The 22,415-nt window shown below is 33.2% G+C and overlaps 2 protein-coding genes across 3 annotated transcripts in view; both read right to left on the reverse strand.

Annotated features, from left to right (window-relative positions):
• Window positions 1-3,386: 3,386 nt before the first annotated feature.
• LOC139500433 (beta-1,3-galactosyltransferase brn-like) lies at window positions 3,387-4,334 on the reverse strand. The gene has a single exon (XM_071289172.1). It carries the CDS (start codon window positions 4,332-4,334, stop codon window positions 3,387-3,389), a length of 948 nt encoding a protein of 315 aa, XP_071145273.1.
• Window positions 4,335-15,642: 11,308 nt separating this feature from the next.
• Window positions 15,643-22,415, reverse strand: part of LOC139501986 (tyrosine-protein phosphatase non-receptor type 11-like) — a 462,346-nt gene continuing 455,573 nt past the window's right edge. For both annotated transcript variants that reach the window (XM_071291305.1, XM_071291306.1), the window contains exon 14: window positions 15,643-15,871. In XM_071291305.1, the coding sequence (XP_071147406.1) occupies window positions 15,785-15,871 (87 nt within the window). In that variant the 3' untranslated portion in view covers window positions 15,643-15,784. The remainder of the gene's footprint in view (window positions 15,872-22,415) is intronic.

Consider the following 22,415-nt stretch of genomic DNA (forward strand, 5'->3'; position numbering starts at 1 on the left):
AATAATTATAGCCGTGATGACTATCTTTCCGTATTAGACGAACTTATCGAAATTGTCACAAAATATATAGAGACTAATGCTTATATTTTAATTGGTGGTGATATGAATGACTCAATTTTCAGGAACCATCCTACAGATAATGATTTAAAAAACTTTCTACGTAATAATAATCTACGTATTCCTGACATCTGTGTTGAGTGTAGTACATTTTTTCATTTTGAAAATCGTGATGAGTCACAAATTGACTATTCTATTCAGAATTTTGATATTATTAATACATAACTGTACATATAGCCGAGAATCAGCTAACACTTCTACTCATGATCCGATAATGGTATCAGTTTTAATAAAAACTTCAGATAAACCAAATGCTATTCCAAAAAGCAAACATTTGCAGCGTATTAACTGGAATAAGATTGATAAATGTGAATATCAGAGATTATTGGAATTAAATTAACAGTCAAAAATAACTGAAATAGATAATCTTTCAATTGAAAACTTTGATGAATTTGTCATCTCTGTCTGTGAGATAATTACCCAAACTGCTGATTCGCTTTAACCTCCTAATAGTAGAAAACGTGGGAAAAATAGTAGATACTGGACTCCGAATATGACAGATATTTTAAATCGTAGTAAATATTATTATTGCATGTGGAAACAAGAGGAACATCAGATAAACTAAGCATCCATTATCAACAAATGAGAGTATTTTAAAAGAAACTTAGATCAGAACAAAGGAAAATAGAAACTGCTAAGAGACAGTCCAAATTTACTGATATTATGTCGAAATCTGATAGAAATGATAACAATTTCTATACTTTACTTAACAACCAGCGAAACTTGCGCTCTTCTGTGACATCTATTTTAAAATATGACAATAAAATAATTAATACTGAAGAAGAAATTTTAGATACCTGGGCTTCATATTATGAAAAGTTAGCCACTCCGGTCGATAACCCGGACTTTGATAATACATATAAACATATTGTGGAACAGGACATATCAGCCTTGACCGATACGTATACTGAGAATAGAGATACTCTGGCCCCTGTCTCAGAAAAGGAGGTGGTACAAATTATTAATTCACTTAAGAAGGGTAAGGCACCTGATGCCTCTAGAGTAACATGTGAACATTTAAAATTTGGTGGGAAGACTCTCTCTTACGTTTTAACATCTATCATAACATTCTCATTTTCAAACCATATTATTCCAACTATATTCAAAAATGGACTTGCTTGTCCTGTTTTCAAAAAAAAAGGGGAAACCGAAAGAGGATCCTGGCTCCTACAGGAAAATTACTATTACTAATCCCGTTGGGAAATTAACTGAAAAATTACATCTTGTCAGGAATAAGGTCAATATTTCCAACATACAAAGTCCGTTACAGGAAGGCTTTACTCAAGGTGAAATGCCACTCGTGGCTGCTCTTATTCTTACTGAATTACATACTGAGGCTAAAGAGAATGGGAATCCACGTATTATTGCACTCACAGATGCTAAAGGTGCTTTTGATGTGGTGTGGCATGATGGTCTTCTTGGTGAAAATAACAAAGCTGGTCTATGTGGTGACAACTGGCTTCGTTTTAAAGACTGGTATAAAGGGCTGAACTCTAATATTAAATGGCAAAGACGAACGTCCAGAACTTTCCTGGAATCTCAAGGTGTCAGACAGGGTGGTGTTTAGTCCCCAACCGCTTATAAGATTTTCATAAACTCTCTTCTCACTACACTCGAAACCTATCGTATAGGTTCTCATATTGGCTCAATCTACATAGGAGTGCCGACAGTCGCAGATGATGTCACCTTAGTTTCAAACCGTCCATACGAAATACAGACTATGTTGGACTTACAAACTTTTCATGCTAATAAATTCCGTTATCTCATTAGTAGTCAAAAATCGTGCGCACTTAATTACAGATGCGCTGACTCTTATGACTGGTCTATTAACGGTGAGCTTTTGGAAACTCCGGAAAACGCTGTTTATCTTGGTATTCAACGTGATATGCTTTCCCGTCAAGGCACTAAAGAAGTTGTACCTGGTCGCATTCAACTAGCAAGCTTAAGACAGACTGTTTACTCACTGATGGGTGCTGGACTTTATGGTCTAAATGGAGTCAACCCTAAGGTTTCACTTCATCTTATCCGCTGCTATGTGATTCCCAGGCTTTTATACGGACTTGAGGTCATACTGCTTTCGAAAACAGATATTAGTAATCTTACAACATATTTTGTGAAGCTATTAAAACGTATTCAACATTTACCGGACCGTACAGCAAATGCTGCAGTTCTTTTAATAATTGGACAAATTCCTATTGAAGCGGAAATCCACAAAAGAATTCTTGGTATTTTGTAGACACATTATTGATAACGATAACACTGTCGAACATGATTTAGCATTCCGTCAACTTGCAATGAAATCCGAGTCATCAAACAGTTGGTTTCGTAAAGTAGTTATTATCACTGAATTATATGATTTACTGTCACCTCATGATCTACTTGTCAGCCCTCCTTCAAAGTCAAAATGGAAAAAACTGGTTAACTCCTCGGTAAACTACTACTTGATAACCAAACTAAAATCTGAAGCGTCAGAAAAATCGTCTTTAAATCTTTTAAACTATGCTGATGCTGAATTGGAAGCATTCACCCTATGGATCTGAACCTTACTCTACCTGACGTGCCTGCATCAAATCCAAATTAACAGGCAATTTATACGTATACTCTTCAATGTGATAAGTCTTAATTTAGTTAATGACAAATTAGTGCAATCTGTTCGCTATGTGGAACTGAGGAAGAGAAGCGGTTACATTTTATTTTGAGATGCAGTAAATTAAATAATGTGAGAAACAGCTTTATACAGAGTCTAACAACTGTTATAAAAGATGTTGTATCTTCTAAACTTTACGATGAACTATTTTGTTCCGAAATTAACACTTTACAGTTAATTATCGACTGCAACTGTATTTCATTTTCTGACTAGAGGAGATATGTTTACAGTAGAGTGCATCACTAGAGGACTATGCTTTGAGTTACATCATGTGCGATCAAATTTATTGAGGTAGTACTAACGAATCGATATTAATCAGCTTAATGAATAAGTGCTCAAATGTGACAATTGTTAATTTGAAATTGGGCAATGAACACTTTAAGTCCAATGACTTGCGCTCCAGTTTCGGACACGTACATATTATTGGAATGTATATTTTCTGTGTTATTATGAGTGTAAATAGAGGTGGTGGTTAATGTATATAAACAAACAATATTAGTGCATTGAACAATTTAAGGATATTCATACTGAAAAGTGGGTCGCCTGATATAGGCGGAACAGTACAGACTAAAGTAAAGTAAAGCTTTTACATGGTTGAAATATGAACAAAAAATCATCTTATTTACGAAAATACATAGCTATCCAATAAACTCCATGATTCATAATATATATACATGGTAGTCAAACCCTGTCTTTTGATAAACTTCCAGTCTCTAAGTAAGGCGTATGTAGGTTCGTAACCAGGAGAGGATAACATATAAGGTAATACATCCGTGGGCCATTTACAGGTAAGAAACCCAGAATGGTGTCTCATTTCTATACCTAAAGCTGCTGCCACTATTCCCAAGTAACTATCCTCTATAGGAATAACCTTCACATATAATGCTCCAATTGCTAACATTTTTACGGTTTTTATATTTGTCAAAATTGTTCCTCCAATTAAATGTGATGGTAAATAAGCGAACGGATATTCCGCAGGTGAAAGGTAAACTTTGGAATTATTATCTCGCTGTGGTCTCTGAAAATTGACTTTGTGTCCAATCATTACTAAATCTGATGGTGCAATCTGGGAAGAGGCAATATCATACACATTCATTGTGTTAACTAACCGATCATCATCTACGAAATGTATCAATTCTGGTTCAATATTAAGGTCCAATAACCACAACATGGAATAAATAGTCTTATAAACAAGATTTTCGTATGTATCAGCAATATTGAGCTGAACAATATCATTATATTGTTTTAATTCTTCTTCAATGAATGGAGTCTCAATGTCTGTGTAGCCAATTATGAAAACTATTTTTGTACGTAGTTGTTTTACATTTCCCCAAGTCTTACGTATGACATATCGTTGACCAAAGTTCAAGACATGCGATTTAACGACAAACATCATTTGAAGAGAATCGCAAGCTGTATTATTACAGAAATGTTTTGAAGGGTCTATCTTATAAGCATTGTCCTTGACGAAGGAATTGAAGGGCTTCACATTTGTATTGGCTGTCTTTCGAATATCGTTCATTATTTCCCTTGAATTAGGCATAAGAAAATCCATTTCCATATAAGTCATATTCATGCAAATCATTGAATATATCCACAAAAAGAAAAAAAATCCACACAAAAACACTAGTATTGTCAGGAATCTAAAAAAAAAACCAACAAGCATGTTATAGATTAGATAATCACAAACTTTAAGGTAGAATACGGTAGTGTTTGTGTAGGACCAATCATCGTTATAATAAAGCTCCTTTTTGCCTCCAATCTCCATTAAAAAGACAGAATCCATTTAAAAAGCTTATACAGTAGGTTAACAAGCCAAACAGAATATTTATGTTAAGGGCCCTAGATACATGTACATGTACATGTATAACCGTGGATTTTAATTTACTATCAAATGTCATGTTCAGTGGTGTGGTTTCTCGTTTTTTTTTTTCAAATCGTTTAGACCGTTGGTTTTCCTGTTTGAATGGTTTTACAATAGTCATTTAATTTTTGGGGCACTTCATAAATTGCTGTTCGGTATGAGCTACGTCTCCGTGTTGAAGACCGCAATTTGACCTGTAATGATTTACTTTTATAGGTTTATATGGACTTGGATGGAGAGTTGTGTCATTGGCACTCACACTTCATCTGTTTATATCTATATATAGTTACATCAAATAAAAGTAATACCAAATCAAATAAGATTCTGGTCTTAAAGACAAATGAGACTGCCAATATAGATATATATATGATCTCTACTATGGCTTATCGTCACAATGTAGACGCGCATCCAGTCCAGCTTCAATTGTCGTTTTTTTTTCTCTCTTTCATATCTGGGAACAGCATATCTAACAATGTATATGTTCCTGTTTATGATTGCTTATATGTTTCCTGATGGGGTTAGTGTTGCGCCATCTTTAGTTTTCTGATGGGGTTAGTGTTGCTCCATCTTTAGTTTTATGATAGGGTTAGTGTTGCTCCATCTTTAGTTTTATGGTTGGGTTAGTGTTGCTCCATCTTTAGTTTTCTATATTGTATGTGTATACTGTTGTTGTCGTTTTAAGGTTTCTTATATTTTTCCCGTGGAACTGTCAATTCGTTTTTGGGTTATGAGCTTGATTGATCGAGTTGCACGCCTCTTATTTACAAAAAGACGTCATTGAATTATTAAGTTAATACAAACAAAGATAACAGGAATAAACAATGATACTTTTATGTCTATGAAAAATAAAGAATGAATATATAAGAACAAATCAATTTGGTGTATTTACTGTCTTCTGATTGGTTAAAATTATTAGTTTTATTTTCAATATTGTCAATTTTTATGGCCACGCCCACTCTGACGTTGTGTATTCATACGCCAACATGTGTGTACGTTGTTATTGTTAATATAAATAATATAAAAAGTTCTTTGAGTCTTATTTTGTATGAAAATTTATTTATAATGAATGGCAATAATTTATTTTGATTTTATTGAACCATAAAACTAATTTTTGACTCTTCACATTTTACATAATCCGCTTCGCGGATTATTCAATGTGAAGAGTAAAAAATTAGTTTTATGGCCCAAGACCACAATTAATGACCCCGCTTTTCGTTGTCCACGAATATACACTGTAGGTCCTTTTAATTAGAGTGTATTTTTCCTTAATTTTTTTTCTTTCCTTTCCTCACTCATTCCTTAAATCTTTTTGGGTGGAAATGAAAGAAGAGAGGTCAAATAAATTTTTGGAGGTTGTACTTTAACTGATTTTGATATGGAATGAGTGATTAGGTCAAGTGCAAAAAGGTGATATTTACAGTTTTCGGAACATCTCTTGACTTGTCAATAGGGGTATGGATGTGTATTGGCTAAATTTGTAAAAGTGATTGCTTCAATCTTTCTGAATTTTGGATATATATTTGGACTAGGACAATACATTACACACACAAAAAATTGGACAAAAGTGCATGGTGCAATTTTTTTAATGATGCAAAAGGTTATAAAGAACTGATAGAGGAATTAATTGTGGTCTGTGGCCTTATGGTTCAATAAATTCAAAATAAATAATAGCCATTCATTAAATAAAACAAAGGGTATCGGGGTGTCCATCCATGCCAAGATATCAATTAAAAAAACAAAACACACACAAAAAGCAAAGGAACAGCGCTTTTATCGCTGTATTTCCTTAAATCACAGTGCGGACTTCAACACGGAGCTTAAAAAAAAATCTCACTTCACTGCAAGTTTTAGACGGATCTCATCATTGGCAAAAATACTTAGGAAGGACATTGTCAGACGTTACACCTCATTATCGGGCAAGGTTAAAAATGAATGGAAAGTAGTATTTATTTAAAACAAAATAGTTCCCACGCATAGTTGTAGTCTTTAACTATTTAGCATATATTTCAGTAATTAAGGTATAGAGGACTGGTGATCCTTGTAGAACACACAATTTACTGATAATTTTGAATGTACACAAACATTATGAATGAATTCTAAAAATGTTTCTCAAATATGAAGGCCTCACACTGGTTTGGTGTAGCCAAAATTCCGATCCCACTTCTATAAAATGTTTTGACATGTGAGGTGATGTTGATGTCCATGTTTAATCAAAAAATCTGATATTTTAAGGCATGTACAAAATATGTGCTCAATATCGTCAATAGCTTCCCTGCACACAGTACATTTGTCCATTTTTTTTATTTTACTTTTAAATAAAAATACCTTCATTCCTTACATGATGTGTTTTATTTTATATTGGAAGCAATGAAGTTTTGATCTTGGTGTGTTGTAAAAATATATATACGTCTAGTATATCTTTCGTGAAGCCTTTGTTTTATAAAACAATGTTCTTCTTTAGAATTGTCAAAAGATACATTATTACAAAACAAAAATTGAAAACGGAAATGGGGAATATGTCAAAGAGACAACAACCTGACCAAAGAACATACAAAAGCCGAAGGCTAACATTGGGTCTTGAACGCAGCCGGAGGTGGTCCTCAACTGCCCCTGAATAAAATTTTGTACTTATAGTTCAGTTAAAATGCACGTCACACTAAACTTGAAGTAAAATGGAAAAAAAAAACATACGAGACTAACAAAGGCCAGAGGCTCTAAACTTGGAACAGGCGCAAACATGTGGCGAGTTAAACATGTTTTGTGAGATCTGAACCCTCCCCCTATACATCTAGCCAATGTTTCACATTACTTCATTGCTGTTTAACCCATTTAGTTTGCTTAATGACAATTATGTGCAATGTAGCGCACATACCTATTGTATATCAATAGGTAATATTTCTCCGAAACTAAAACTTACATGGTACAACTACATTTTCTGAGTGGTGCTTTCTTTATCCTTATCATGCTTTTCGTTTTGCTGAAAATGAAAAATAAACTATTCTACAAAGAAATCTATATAGCGTTCTGTCTGATGATGTCGTATCCATTCTAAATAGAAAGGTTAAGGTACTAGAAAAGGCAGGATCAGACATTATATATGTTTTAACATTTTATTTTAGTCTTTCGACGCCTTTAATCCTTTTCCCCCGAAATATAACACTTTGAGGTATAATAGGGAAAACCTAGATTCGGATTAGTTTTTTTTGGACATATTATGACATGAATAAAGGATGAGGGCCTGAAGGGGGTGTCTCATCACGATTCACGAGTTGATTTTTCTGTCAATCACGATTCACAGAAAATAAATTTCCATGATCACGGATACTGAAAATACAAAAAAAAAAAAAAAAAAAAAAAAAAAATCAGTGGAAAAACGGGAAAATACCCCATCAGACCTTGAACGATGGCTGTCAAATAATACAAGGAAAACAGAGTAAACAGTATTGTATCAAGCATGTTTTGCCCATGTCCGGCCTACATTTTGTATATATTTTCGAGTAACCTGCTAGAGTCCGATTCATTCGATTAAAAAGAAATATCGATCTAATTTAATATTGATCTCTGACTTCGTAATACTACATTATGAAGTATAACAAAATCAGAAATCAATATTTATATGAAGTATAACGAAATCAGAGATCAATATTTTAATGAGATTGAAGAAATCTGAGTTGTCTTATTATTTTTGGCAAATGGATCAAAACTAGAGTTGAAAAAAATAAATATAATAAATGCTGAATGTACTTAATGTTTTTACTACAGGGTTGAAAAGTAATGGGGGTCAGTATAGGAATTCAGTTCGAATCTACATTGTTTGTAAACAAGGCCATGTGAATGCCCAAAAATGCCGCATGACTCTATGTTTTTATTAGTGCAAAAGATAGGGCTACATTTGCACTTTCATGAATGTTATATGAAAGTTTCCAATTTCTAAAGGTAAATCAGGTATAAATTTAATTCCATACATAGATTAGCATTAAAGTCAATGGGAGATTTTTTACTGAATTTACCCCATTAATCTGTTCCGTAAGTATCTGTTAATTCAAAAATGTTGCGACAAGTTTATTACTTAAAAAAAATATCATTGTATAATTGGTATGAAACATAAACAAAATTGTAAAACGGTTAATTTATAAATGTAGTTTATAAATTAAAAAAAGTGCAGATAAATATTTTTTATCAAGATCTATATAAAAAGAAAGGCATTTATTTACCTGCTATGTCAAAACAAGAAAATGTGGTATGGCTCCCAATATAAAAACTATCTTTAAGTTTCAGACTAGATATGAATGTTTCAATTTTAATTCCGAATGTGTAATAAACAAGTTAGAAATGACAAACAATTATATAGTTGATATATGTTAAAGAAGGGGAACACGTTACCTAACTGTCTTGTTTATTTTTGTAATTAACTTTGAAAACTGAACATCGAACCTTCGTGAATCAACATGTTTTACACAATTTGAACAATAATTTCCATGGTTTTAAATCACTATCATTAGTATTACAATATTCCACATAAAAATAATTCATTGAATTTGTGAGCCAATTTATTGATAAATATTCTCTTGAACTTCTGTGCATTTTCCCATTATCCGATTAAACTTTTTTCTAATTTATTAATAAAATGTTATTCTTAAATATCACGCATTTTTCCATCATTATATTCAGCACAAACAGTTTGTTGGACGAGTTTGCATCTGGTAATTCTAAATCGTATTGGTCATTACTGAAAAATTAGATAAGACATCGGGTTATTCTACTCATATCACTCAACTTAACAATGAAAATGACGAACTACTGTCACTAGTCACTGAAAATTACGATAAAGCATGTCTTTTGAATAAGTATTTCTGTTCCATATCTACTGTAAATGAAAATAATGATAGATATCCAGAATTTCTGACTAGGTAAAATTCTAAAATTGATATTTTCTATATAAACTCAAATCAAGTCATTGATATTTTGCAGACTTTAAAATTGGGAAAAGCATCAGGTAATGACTTAATTAGTCATCAAATGTTAAAAAAAAACAAGTTATACTGGCAGTGTACCCTTATCATTGTTGTTTAATTTGTCATTTGAAAAGGCAGAGTTTCCTAGTCAATGGAAAACAGCTATTGTCATGCCGTTATTCAAAACCGGAGACAAATCACTGATTTCCAATTATAGACCAATCTCATTATTATCAGCAGTTAATAAAGGTTTTGAAAGAATTGTGTTTAAAAATTATTTAATCACTTAATAGCAAACAAGTTTTTATACAAATTTCAATCAGGTTTTATTCCAGGTCATTCTACAGTTCACCAGCTAATAGAAATTTACTATAGGATATGCATGTCACTTAGGAGATAACTGTATTGTATTTTAAGCTCCGACGGCATCAATTGGGGATTTGATGGTCGCAAATTAAGTTTACTGGCGACGCGTTAGCGGAGACAGTAAACGGGTATTTGCGACCATCAAATCCCAAATTGATGCCGTCGGAGCTTAAAATACAATATTGTTTATCTCCATTCTAATGAAACTGACAGAAAACAACGTTAAAACATGTTTTTAAAATCTGGTATATGCCGTCTGCGCTTGCGCGTACGTCCGATAGAATCAATTGTCAATTGATGCCATGTAAATAAGTGACGTTATCCAATCAAAATGAATGTTACAAACGTTGTTGCATTAGAATTGACGATCGCTGTATAACATCTCTTATATTATGTGATATCTCGAAAGCTTTTGAAATCATAGGATATGGCATAGTGGCCTCTTAATAAAACTAAAAGCGTATGGTATTGATGGAAATCTGTATAAATGGTTTGAAAGTTATATTTCAAATAGAAAACAAAGCGTTTTTGTTTCAAATGCCTATTCGCCTTTTGATAATACTAATGCAGGAGTTCCGCTAGGCTCTGTATTAGGTCCCCTTCTATTTATGTTTTATGTAAATGACATAGCTGATAATTTGACAAGTCTTGCTCGATTGTTTGCTGATGATACATCTCTTTCTTATTCCAGCAATAACCCTTATATTATAGAGGATGTCTTACATAGCGATTTAGAACAAATTTCAGTATGGTCTAAAGATTGGCTTATTAATTTTAACCCTAATAAGACAAAGGCTATGATATTCTCCTGCCATACTTCCCCAGATGATATTGAAATAGAATTTCAAAACCAATCAGTAGAATTTGTCTCCTGTCATTAACACTTAGGGATTACTTTTGATTCCATACACATATAGAAAACATTTTAAAGTGCAAGCACAAGATTAAATGTTTTAAAAAAAAATTGAAATATGTATTGAATAGAAATTATCTTGCTCGTATATATTTAACTTTTATAAGACCCGTTATGGAATATGCATGTGAGGTATGGGATGGTTGTACTCAACAAGAAGTTGACAATTTAGAACATGTTCAGTTAGAAGCAGAGAGGTTAGTAACTGGGTTGCCCGTGTTTGCTAGTCGGGAAGCTATATATTTTGAAACTGGCTGGCAATTGCTTGTGGACATGCAGAAGAAAGTCCAGAAATCTCAATATGTTCTATTCTTTACATAATGGGACTGCCCCTGATTATCTCTGTGATTTAATGCCCCCGCTTGTTGGTCAAGTATCTAACTACGATTTGCGAAACAGTAATAATTATGTAGTACCCGGTTATAGACTAGACATAACTAGAAAATCCCGTTTCCCATCCACTACTATTTAATGGAATTAGCCTTAACCCCGACATACGTACGTCCAAAAATATAAATATTTTTAAACGAAAGATGAAGTCCAAATTGATACAGCCACCTTCCTATTTTAGTTGTAGGGATAGAAAACTTAATATCATCCATACACGTTTGAGAAATATGTGCAGTTTTTTAAATTCAAATTTACATCGTGTTAATATTAAACCCAGTCCCGCATGCAGCTGTGGCCATCCTGATGAGGATAGTATACACTATCTTTTACAGTGCGCTTTTCACAACGAAGCAAGAGAAATACTGTTTTCAAAATTAGAAAGATATGCTATATCCATTGAGCTTCTATTAGCTGGTGACAGTGACCTTTCTTTTCAGCAAAGCAAAGACATTTTTGAGTCCGTGCAATCTTATATCAGAATAACGTAAAGATTTAAAACAATCAATTAACATTCTAAATTTCTACTTTACAAACTTTCACTCCAGTCCAGTTGTTTCATTATTATTCCTTATTATATTGTATTTTTTCTCTTTTTATTTCTAATTTTCGTTTGTAGTATGTATTACATGCATTCTTACTATGTTTTTTCGTCATTATCTAATGTACTTTGTGTTTATATTTATATTGGGAGAGGACGTCTTAAAGACTTTAATGTTGTTATAGCTTGTGTCCAATCCCTTTTGCTACTTTTGCAAATGAAATATGTTTAAACTAAACTAGCACAACTTCTTGGAGTTTTCGGTCATCAATGCTCTTCAACTTTGTAATTGGGTAGCTTTTTAATTATTTTGGTATGAGCGTGACTGATGAGTCTTATGAAGACAAAACGAGGGTCTAGCGTATAAAATTATAAGCATGGTACCTTTGGTAACTATTTACAGTACTGTACTGTTAATTAATTTATAATACTAGAACACACCGCGGGCATATACAGCTTGTGATCTGTTATAGGATGAGTTTTTGTAAAAGATATTATGTATGGATATTAAGTTCATAAAAGGTATCAAAAGCCCGTGTGGCACCGTTAAAGTCCACAATTCCTCTAAAGTCCACAACACCGCTAAAGTCCACATCAAATTTCCGCTAAAGTCCACAACGCCGCTAAAGTCCACAATAGCAAGTTCCGCTAAAGTCCACAAAAAAGCACCGTTAAAGTCCACACCATTTTTTATTGTTCAAAACATATAATTCGTGACATATTATTCATTATTTTTATCCCGTTAGTACAATACAAAGCATGGGCTTTTCATCTCGGTAGAATTTTACTTTATCAGTTTGATACATGAAAGAAGAACAGTATCTGTATATGATTTTGTCTCATTAACTTTGATCTTTGTATTATGATGATGATGGCCAATTTGGACATCATTTTTAAAAAGTTTGTAAATTCGTTAGTTTTATTATTACTGCATTCTACAAGACTTATTTAGTACTTTTTTTTCTTATTCTTTGCATATAATCACTTTTTGACATAATTATGTACAAAGCAAAGGTGCCTCATAATCTATAACATTTACACGAATTTCATTCAGGCAACAATCAGGATTATATTCTCTTCCTTTTTACAAGTCCTATATTTGTTTTCTTTCTGTTAAATTCAATTATTTTTGTGTTTCTGGCCTTAGACCACAATTATGCTTCTCCTTTGTTACAATGCACCTTTTGGTAAAAGTCAAATTTAATTTAAAAAATGGACCGCTTCAAACATGAAATAAATGTAACTGCTTATATATAGACCATTGTTAGTCTAATAAAATATGCTTCTAGGACAATCCATCAGTGCTTTTTCTTTTGAGAGCCTTATTAACATGCCAATGGTAGGATTTGAATCACTAAGACCGACTGAGGCTAATTTGAGGGGTGATCGGAGGGGTCCTGATCCCAAAATCCCGGCCTTAAAAACATGAAATCCCGAGATGCAAAATTTAAAGAAATTCATATCCCAAAATCCCGAAATCGAAAAATATATTCCCGGATCCTGTAAGGATCAATCCCCAAATCACGAGCTTAAATAAAATAATCAGTACCAATTTTCTTTCACCAGATGCGCATTTCGACAATACATGTCTCTTCAGTGATGCTCGTGGCCAAAATATTTGAAATCCAAAGCTTATGTAAAAGATGAAGAGCTATAATCCAAAAAGTCCAAAAAGTATAGCCAAATCCGTGAAAGGAATCAGAGCTTTGCATGAGGGAGATGCATTCCTTAATTTATAATTATTTCTATCATTTTGTAACAGCAAATTTTAATAACACAAAAATTCCGTATTGTCATGCCAGTACCGAAGTACTGGATACTGGGCTGGTGATACCCTCGGGGACTAATAGTCCACCAGCAGAGGCATCGACCCAGTGGTAGTAATAAAATTAACGGGTACCAATTTTCTTGCACCAGATGCACATTTCGACAATACATGTCTCTTCAGTGATGCTCGTGGCCAAAATATAAAAAAACATCCGATCCCGATATCCAGAAAAAGGTCCTGCCTCCCTTTAATCTTTACCCTACTTTGCAAAATCACTACCTTTGAATTCACTTTCAACAATAAATGCTTTATGCCCCATTTATGGGCATTATGTTTTATAGTCTGTGCATCGGTGCGTTCGTTCGATCGTTCGCCCGTCCGTCTGCTTTAGGTTAAAGTTTTTGGTCGAGGTAGTTTAAGTCCAATCAACTCGAACTCTAGTAAATATAGTGCCGATGTGGCATCCGTGTACTATATATGGACATATTCTTGTTTCAACATGTTTAACTTTTTTCTTGTATATATGCAACTGGTATGAGGTCCGTATAACACTTATCAATTCAAAGTTTGAAACTTTAGATTTTTTGGAATTTTGATCAAAGTTTTAAAATATAAAAATTTCAAATTGTGTAAAAGTTTTGAAAATTTGAAATTTTAACCAAATTATTAAAATATTAAAATTCTAAATATCGTTTATAAATTTGATAGTTTAGAAATTTGATCAAACTTTTAAAATACTAAACCTAACGTGCAATTTTGATTATTTCACTTTTTGAAAGTTTGATTTTTTAAATTTTTGATTAAAATATCAAAAATAGAAAAGGGCCGAAAAGAGAGGTACCTGTAAAAAGCGAAACGAAATATAAGCGGAACGAAACGAAACAAAAAGTCAAATAATCAACATTGTACGTATACGGATTTTTTTCTAAACGCCTTTAGATATAGGGTATTTTGGTATGTGAGTTAACCATGATGAGTAACAGATCAAGTTTAAGTTTCGTTCCGCTCCGCTAATTTTTGCCGAAATTACAGGTTTTGGACTTTGATAAATTGTTGAAAATCACAATTATACGGACTTTTTTTTATAAACTCTTTCAGATATTGGGCTGATTTTTTGCATGTGGGTTAACCAAGATGAGTTACAGATCAAGTTTAAGTTTTGTTCCGCTTTGCTAATTTTTGCGGAAATTAAGGGCTACATTGTATGGACTTTGTTTTAACAATTTTTTTGATTTTTTTTCTAAACGCTTTCAGATAATGGGCTGATTTTTGATGTGCGAGTTACTCATGATGAGTTACAGATCAAGTGTAAGTTTCGTTCCGCTCCGCTAATTTTTGCCAAAATTAAGGGTTTACAACATTGAAAATTGTTGAAAATCACAGTTATACAGACTTTTTTTCTATACGCCTCCAGATTTTGAGCTGATTTATGATATCTGAGACTACCATCATATTAATGTCCACATGTGTTATAGAAATTGCAGATTTTTCAACTTTTTGAGACGGGGCCATTCGTGTCGCTTTGACACATCTAGTTTTACATTAAGTCTGTGGGAGCAACATTGTGACGTTAACAGTGTTTAATAAAATTTAAAAAAAAGTGGCTTCAAGAAATACATAGGATGCAAATGTCTTTGCTGGTCATAATTCCAAAATGTGGTAAAAATCATTCATATTCTGTGGTAAAGGAAAAACTTTGATCACCGACCAAAATATAAAACAAATTCCACAATGATGAATTTTTCAGTATTTTCACCCATTCTCAATGGGAAAAACCCTACATTTCCCCCAATTTGAGAGCAAAATTCTCAAACGATCTACCAAATATCAATTTGAACTACTATAACGGTTTGTTGTACGTCGATTTAAAATCCATATTTAATTGATTTGACAATTTTTATATAAACTTTACTGGTCTTTTTAAGAAACTATTCAAGTGCTTAAACAATCTAACAATTTGACGTTAATCCAAGATTGAGTAGGTTAAATAGATAATTTATGATAATGATGTTTACAAAGAATCTAAGCACTTAAAACCCAAATATTGATACTTCAAAAAGAATATTTCTATATTTATAAATACCTTAGGGATGACATCAATAGATCGATGTAGGATAAAACACTTAAATCAAATAGTTTGGGGGGGGGGGTTGAAATTCTGCAAGTTTTGTATATCTAAAATCGATTTTTACATATATCCCTATTGGTAAATCAATTTTTCCCAAATTAAGTTAAGAGGGGGGGGGGGGGGGGGTCAGTGAAAAACTGTGAATTATTTTTTCTTTGTCCTACATTGAACTTTTGATGTCGTCCCTTAAGGATGTACACCTCTGAGGATCTAAAAAATTTCTAGAATTATCTTAACCTGATTTTTGGGTTTATAAGACTGTTACAAAATAATTGGTGAAGAAAAAATCATATAGTGGTGCACTTCTTTTTTTGCTACGGCCCTTTGAAAATGCCCAATTTTGATGACTTTCCCATTTTTCATTGATTTTTACCTAATTTTGGGCTATTATCCTGAAAAAATCACAGTTCCACAATTAAACTTTTTTTCATACTTTCTACAAAGATGAAGTGGACCAATCTGAATAAATTTTACTTAAAAAAACTATAGGTAGGTGTTAATATAAGAAAGTTTTATCATATTTTAACGCTTTTTTGATTAAATTTTACCACGCTGTCAATTTTGTATTTTTGTGATTTTTCTCAGTTTTAAGAACAAAATGCAAATGATTTCAACTTTTTTGTTATAAATGTTTGAAAAAATATATATCTAACAAATTTGAAAAGACAAAATGATATGGGATGTACAGTCATGATTCCTGTAAAATAATTTTTTGTATTCCTCACCCATTTTCTCAAAATTTTGGCTAAAAATACAGACTTGATTGGTCGTAAAATTTGAAAACTGAATTACTCAAAAACCGTTCATTGGAAATACACAATTTTTTCACAGAGTAATATGTTTGATTACAATTTATTTTAGAATTCATTGATATTTTCCACTTGTATCACATGTTTTGGAAAAAATTCAAGAACGAGATTTCAACGAGACTGAATGAGACTGTAAAGTCAGAAGACTACATCCTTAAGTGCCATTGAAAATAAGCATTCGTTTGTTTTGACGTCGCTCGATCAAGGCTTTATGATTTGATTTTCAACTTTTTGAGACGTGCTATCCAGTTTGAAATAAGTTTTCAACAGGTACAAGTAAACTACAAAACCATTTTTTTTATATATCTATAGAAGAATTTAGTAAACTCGAGGACTCTCAGGTCTTTACTTAGTTTCGTTTTTTTGTGTTAGGGATGCAGGATGGATAAATACTCTGCCACTGCCGGTTTTTGGTTTTGTTTGATGTGACTGTATCTGCTTTGTGTCGATCTAATAAGGGCAGTTTTTCAACTGATTTATTTTATACATATTCAGCAGTTTGTTCTTATGTTGTGCTGATTGCATTTGATATATCCAAGTGAACTTGAAATTAAAGATGCTACCGACACAGATAAATCTACTTTATATTTAGACCTTTTTCTCGAAATGACTACTGATGGTAGGTTAAATACCAATATTCATGACAAACGCGATGATTTTAATTTTCCTAAAGTCAACTTTCCATTTCTGTGTAGCAACATCCCAGCGGCATCAGCATATGGAGTATATGCGTCTCAATTGATACGTTACTCTAGATCTAGCTCAATCAACGTTGATTATGTTAAACGGGGAATACTGCTTTCTCTAAAGTTGCTAAGACAGGGCTATGAATCAATCAAATTAAGGTCATCACTTAAGAAATTTAACGGTCGCCATCATGAGCTGATTGGCCATTATATGACAAAAGTGTGTCAGAAATCGTATCTGATATTCTTCCTCAGTCTTAATAACCTTCCATCATTAACGAACTGAACCAAGAAATATCACGTCGGGTGCCGTACACGGTGCAGGAAATGCTTACCCTTCCGGAGAACCTGATTTCACTCCCGGTTTTTAGTGGAGTTCGTGTTGTTTCTTATCTATTATTTGTAACTGTTGATATAAATGTCTTTTGGTTTTATGAGTTTTTGTTTACTCCTTGGTTTTGATTGTTATTGTCTTATACAACTGTCTTTGGGTAAAGGGAGGATTGAACACTCATCAACAGGTTCTACCCCGCCACATCCTACATGTGCTTGTGTAATATTAACATTTTGTGTTTGGCAATAATTCATAATTTTACTACAACAACATTTGAAAGAGTTGTTATAGTAAAATTATGAATTGCCAAAGACAAAATTTTAATATAAAAGACCAAACTAAAGTGAAAATTATTCAAATTTTACAATTTGGATGCAAAGTATTTTGAAGTTTAAATTTTTACTTTATTTCTAAAATTTCTCCTTATGTAAGTAATATTATTTTTGGAATGTTATTTTTTGATAAAGAAGAATGCAAACAACTTGAATATTTAGATTACATAATTAAGCCAGATAACAAAGAGACATGTAAGCGCTAAATTATTTACTTTGGATTATGTACCTTACATGTAAATTAAGGCTTTTGTTAAACAACCTTTTCCTATTACTCATGTGTGAAATTGTTAATAACACCTGTCACCCATGACTTAATTATTGACCAACCAGTGAAAATAGGTTGTGGTCAAAGGAGCCATACAAGGTACTTTTTGATTGTTGAAAATAGGAGAAAGTTAAGAAATCAGTGATTATGTGACCGCGCCTGCAAGGAAACAATTTAGGCTTTCAACGGTCACTTTGATAACTGATTTCCAAAAATAAACATCTATATTTACTAGAACTATCTCTTATTTTACACCAGGCTCTAAAAGTGATCTGACGCAGCGGAAAAGTCAGTACGGCACTTGTACAAATTAAGCAGCCTGTAGTTCAACGGTTTGGTTGTTATTGTGAGTTCATGTCTGGCATATTTGAATTGTGTAAACTTTTCAGCTGTTGTATAGTTCAAATAGAACTTAGAGTTATCCCCCTTAGAGCTGTTTGTGACCGTCAGTTTTTTTTTAAATACTAGTACTACTAGTAGTAAGTACTATTTTCACGCTTTGCCTGAATTACCTATAATGAGTTAGATTTCATTGCAAAGTCCCTCGCTCTAAATTTACAGTCTTATATAATTTTCCAAAGACTAACCGTTATTGAGGAAATTGTTATTGTTTTATAGAAGTGTAAAAAAAACCAAAACAGTAAATCCTTTCTCTCTTTCAAGTGAGATAAAAAGACCAAAAGAAACAAAAGGTACAGCGATAACAAAATGCCAAGAAATTGCCTCCGTTGAATTTCTGCAAATACCCATGGAGCAAATTACACGGACGATTAATATTGACCATTTGGTATATTGTCGTATTCTAAACGACACGTACATGAAGGTCATAAATTAATTTGTTGAATGAAATCAAATCTTTAACTACTAATGGGTGCCGTAGGAGGTCGACCGAAATTTTTAGCGAGGATTTCTTGACATGTAACAGATAGAAAACTCAGGGTAAGAATTCATAGAACAGAAAAATTGGCAGTGCCAAATATTTCGTGCATATTTGAAACACAGAGAGGATTACCCCGGCATCCTTTGACCAAAAAAAACCCTTCATTTTCATATATGTGCTTTCGGATCTATGTAAGAAGTGTAGTTTCACTTTACATATTAGTAGGTATTCGTCCTCATGTAAGCTCCGCGTGGTAAAAATCACGTGATGCAGGGATATAGTATCTTGCGGTTAGTTTCTTTCTTTGCGGGCGGGGACTCCTAGCAAACAACATGCATGTGTATAACGGCATTGTCGATTTTCTTATTAATACAGAAAGTTGCCTGTCCGGTTCATGAATAGATCGGAAACCTTAATTTGAGGGTTAAAAATAGACAGCACGAAACAAAACAAAAAGAGGGAAAAGGGGGGGGGGGGGGGTCCAAAGGGAATATTTTCATCTTATGAACTCTACATTTGAAAGATTTTTTTTATTTAATTAAAAGAGAGAAAAACAAATGTAAGACAAATTTCGAATGGTCTTTCTTCCTTTCTCTCGAAAACGCAACATTATACCAACGTAACTTGCCAAGACCCTGATGGCCAAAGGAAAATCCTCAAATGATTTTCATAGAATCCAAAGAAGAAGGTGCACAATGTGTGAATAGGTACAGATAGACGGACGAACGATCGAACGGACAAACGAATAGGCAGATGGACTCCCACATCACTGTATATAGCGAGTAGTATGAAAAATGAAAAGAACAGCAACAGGTCAGAAATACAGTACACTTTTAAAAACTAAAGTTTAAACAATATCAGTCCGGGGGTGAATCGGGCTCTGAAAGGGTATTAAAACATGTTTGATAAATATTATCGTTTGCGTACGACTGACTTTTTTTTCTTTCTTTTCGCTACGTTTTAAAAATAAATTAAAATCCTAATTGTTTACTTAAAAGCTTGGTTTGTGTAGATAATAAACTTGCCAATTCGTAAACAAATAACCGTCAGTCACATCATGAACCGCTAAGAGTTAAACATTTATGACCAAATCTTAAAATTTAAAGGATCAATGTAAACATCTCTTAAATTTTTATTTATTTCACTAACGTCACCATTCAGTGAATATAGCTGATGAGATGTCTATATTTGTTGTTCTTACATTAGTACGGTGACCAGACCCAATATTTTTAAAATTTAATCGTCAAACATACTATATGGCTATATCATATATCATTGGATTCGGAAAAATGAGTACTTTTGGAATATCGATGTCGTCAAAAAGAAATGTGGTAACAGTTTTGCATAAATTAAGGTCAAAGATCAACATACTGTTTTCTTTTTTTCTTTCTGTATCTTAACAATTGAAAGATATCAGCAGCATTTTGTGTTGAATTTCAAATCAATTGAAAATGAATTATCTCGAAAATGTAAAAAAAAAAAGAAACATATTACTTAGTAATCGGTTAATTCTGAAAATTGACGTTTTTCAACACTTGTTCTATTATACAAGATCAATACAAATTCCGTTAAAGTTACAGTAGTTACCTTGCCGGGTGACATTCAACCTCAGCAATAAAAGATAAATGTTGTTTTCAAGTAAAGCCTTCTATCCTGAATGTTTATTTTGAAAAAGCTCATGCATGTAATTCATTGCAACCAAAAACCACTAATTAGCTCGAAGAACATTAAAAAATCCAATCAAAATGATCAGAAAACAGATTTCATCCAGGAGTATCTTCTGATTCATCTGTCAAGGAATTTCTACATAATTCTTACCCTTGAAAGGAGCAAAGATCCGTACATGTAAGGTTTTGTTGTGAACAAACACTTTTCACATGAAGATTTTCCTTAACATGAACACAAAAGATCCTGCAAGAATTCTGCTGACATATGCCCTTTAAAATAAACGGGGTGTAATGAAATAATTAATTTTCGCCAACCGTATTTTAAAGGTGACGAAACAGGGGGTTTAGCAATGTTTTATGCGGTCAAAATTTCCGCTTCACAGAGAGGTAACCTGACTAAACATACTTTTTTACTGGTGGTAAGCTTGACGCGAATTTTATTAATATCGTGATGGAATGATTTAAAGAGATCATTCCTCAGATCATACATCTTCGAAACTAAATTCTTACACAAACAAGGGCTTCATCTTCGTCAGTACTCCCAAAACTCTGTAACTGCAATAGTCGTGTGTGTCCTTTCAAGTCTTTTGTAAAAACAATTAAAACGAGAAAACTAACGGCCTCATTTATATAAAAAAATGAACGAAAAACAAATATGTAACACATAAACAAACGACAACCATTGAATTACAGGCGTCTGACTTGGGACAGGCACATACATCCCAGCCCTTCCCCCTAACCTGGGACAGTGGTATAACAGTACAATATAAGAACGAACTATAAAAATCAGTTGATAAAGGCTTAACTCATCAGATGGACAAATATACAATTGGACGTAGCCGGGTACTTGTACATCCAAACAACAAAAAACACTAGGAACAGATCTGAGAGTACTCGCAGTTATCTGACAGCTAGTTCAAAGCCACCAACAACTAATAAATCATTCATGTAAGACTAAACTAGCAATCCGTACACATCCAACTGCGCCTACAACTCGCATGCATGTGTCACTTGTTTGCAGTAGTGAACACACAGAACAATCACACCCGTATCAGAGGTCCTTAGGATTATTCTGTCGCTCTTTCCCTTTTCTGTTAACTTCATGTCAAAGTATAAGGCAATAATTATCATACGAGTATTGGCCCTTGGTGAGTGCTAAGCAAGTTACAACAGTCATTAACATTACTGTCTGAAATAACTTCGACAATTTCGGATTTACAAAGGTTCCAGCTGAGTAAAGCTCAATATAAGGTGGAATCATAGGGAATTTGTCATAGTTTTAAAAAAAAAAAACTACCAAAGAAATTAGGGAGAGCCTGTTGGTTTTCTTTAACAGAAAGAAACTTCTTCCAGTCAGTATCCTTCTCCCTTCAATAATCTGATACACTTTGGTTGAAGGTGTACTCTTTGTGCGGCTTTCCTTTTCAACAGACAACTTTATTGAGCTTTTCGTGTCGTAGCGGTGAAAATATGTCTGCTACTGTGTGCGCTAGCGAAAAGCATTGGGTCATATTTTTATAATAGTCACCTGCAAGGTCACCATTTTTTTTGCTTTTTTTTTTATCATCAATACATTTAAGCAATGCCATACCACCTCTCAGACTGGTGTAAGTTGTGAGTGATGGGCCAAAGGAAGGTAAGGAAAGTGCACACGAGGCATCAGAATTGAATTGATTCACCAAATCAGGTTCAACAAACGACCCATACTCTACAACACATTGCTGGCAGATTCCATCATTTAGTCTTTCAACAG

The sequence above is a fragment of the Mytilus edulis genome, chromosome 13 (genome assembly GCF_963676685.1).
Source record: "Mytilus edulis chromosome 13, xbMytEdul2.2, whole genome shotgun sequence".
Lineage (NCBI taxonomy): Eukaryota > Metazoa > Mollusca > Bivalvia > Mytilida > Mytilidae > Mytilus > Mytilus edulis.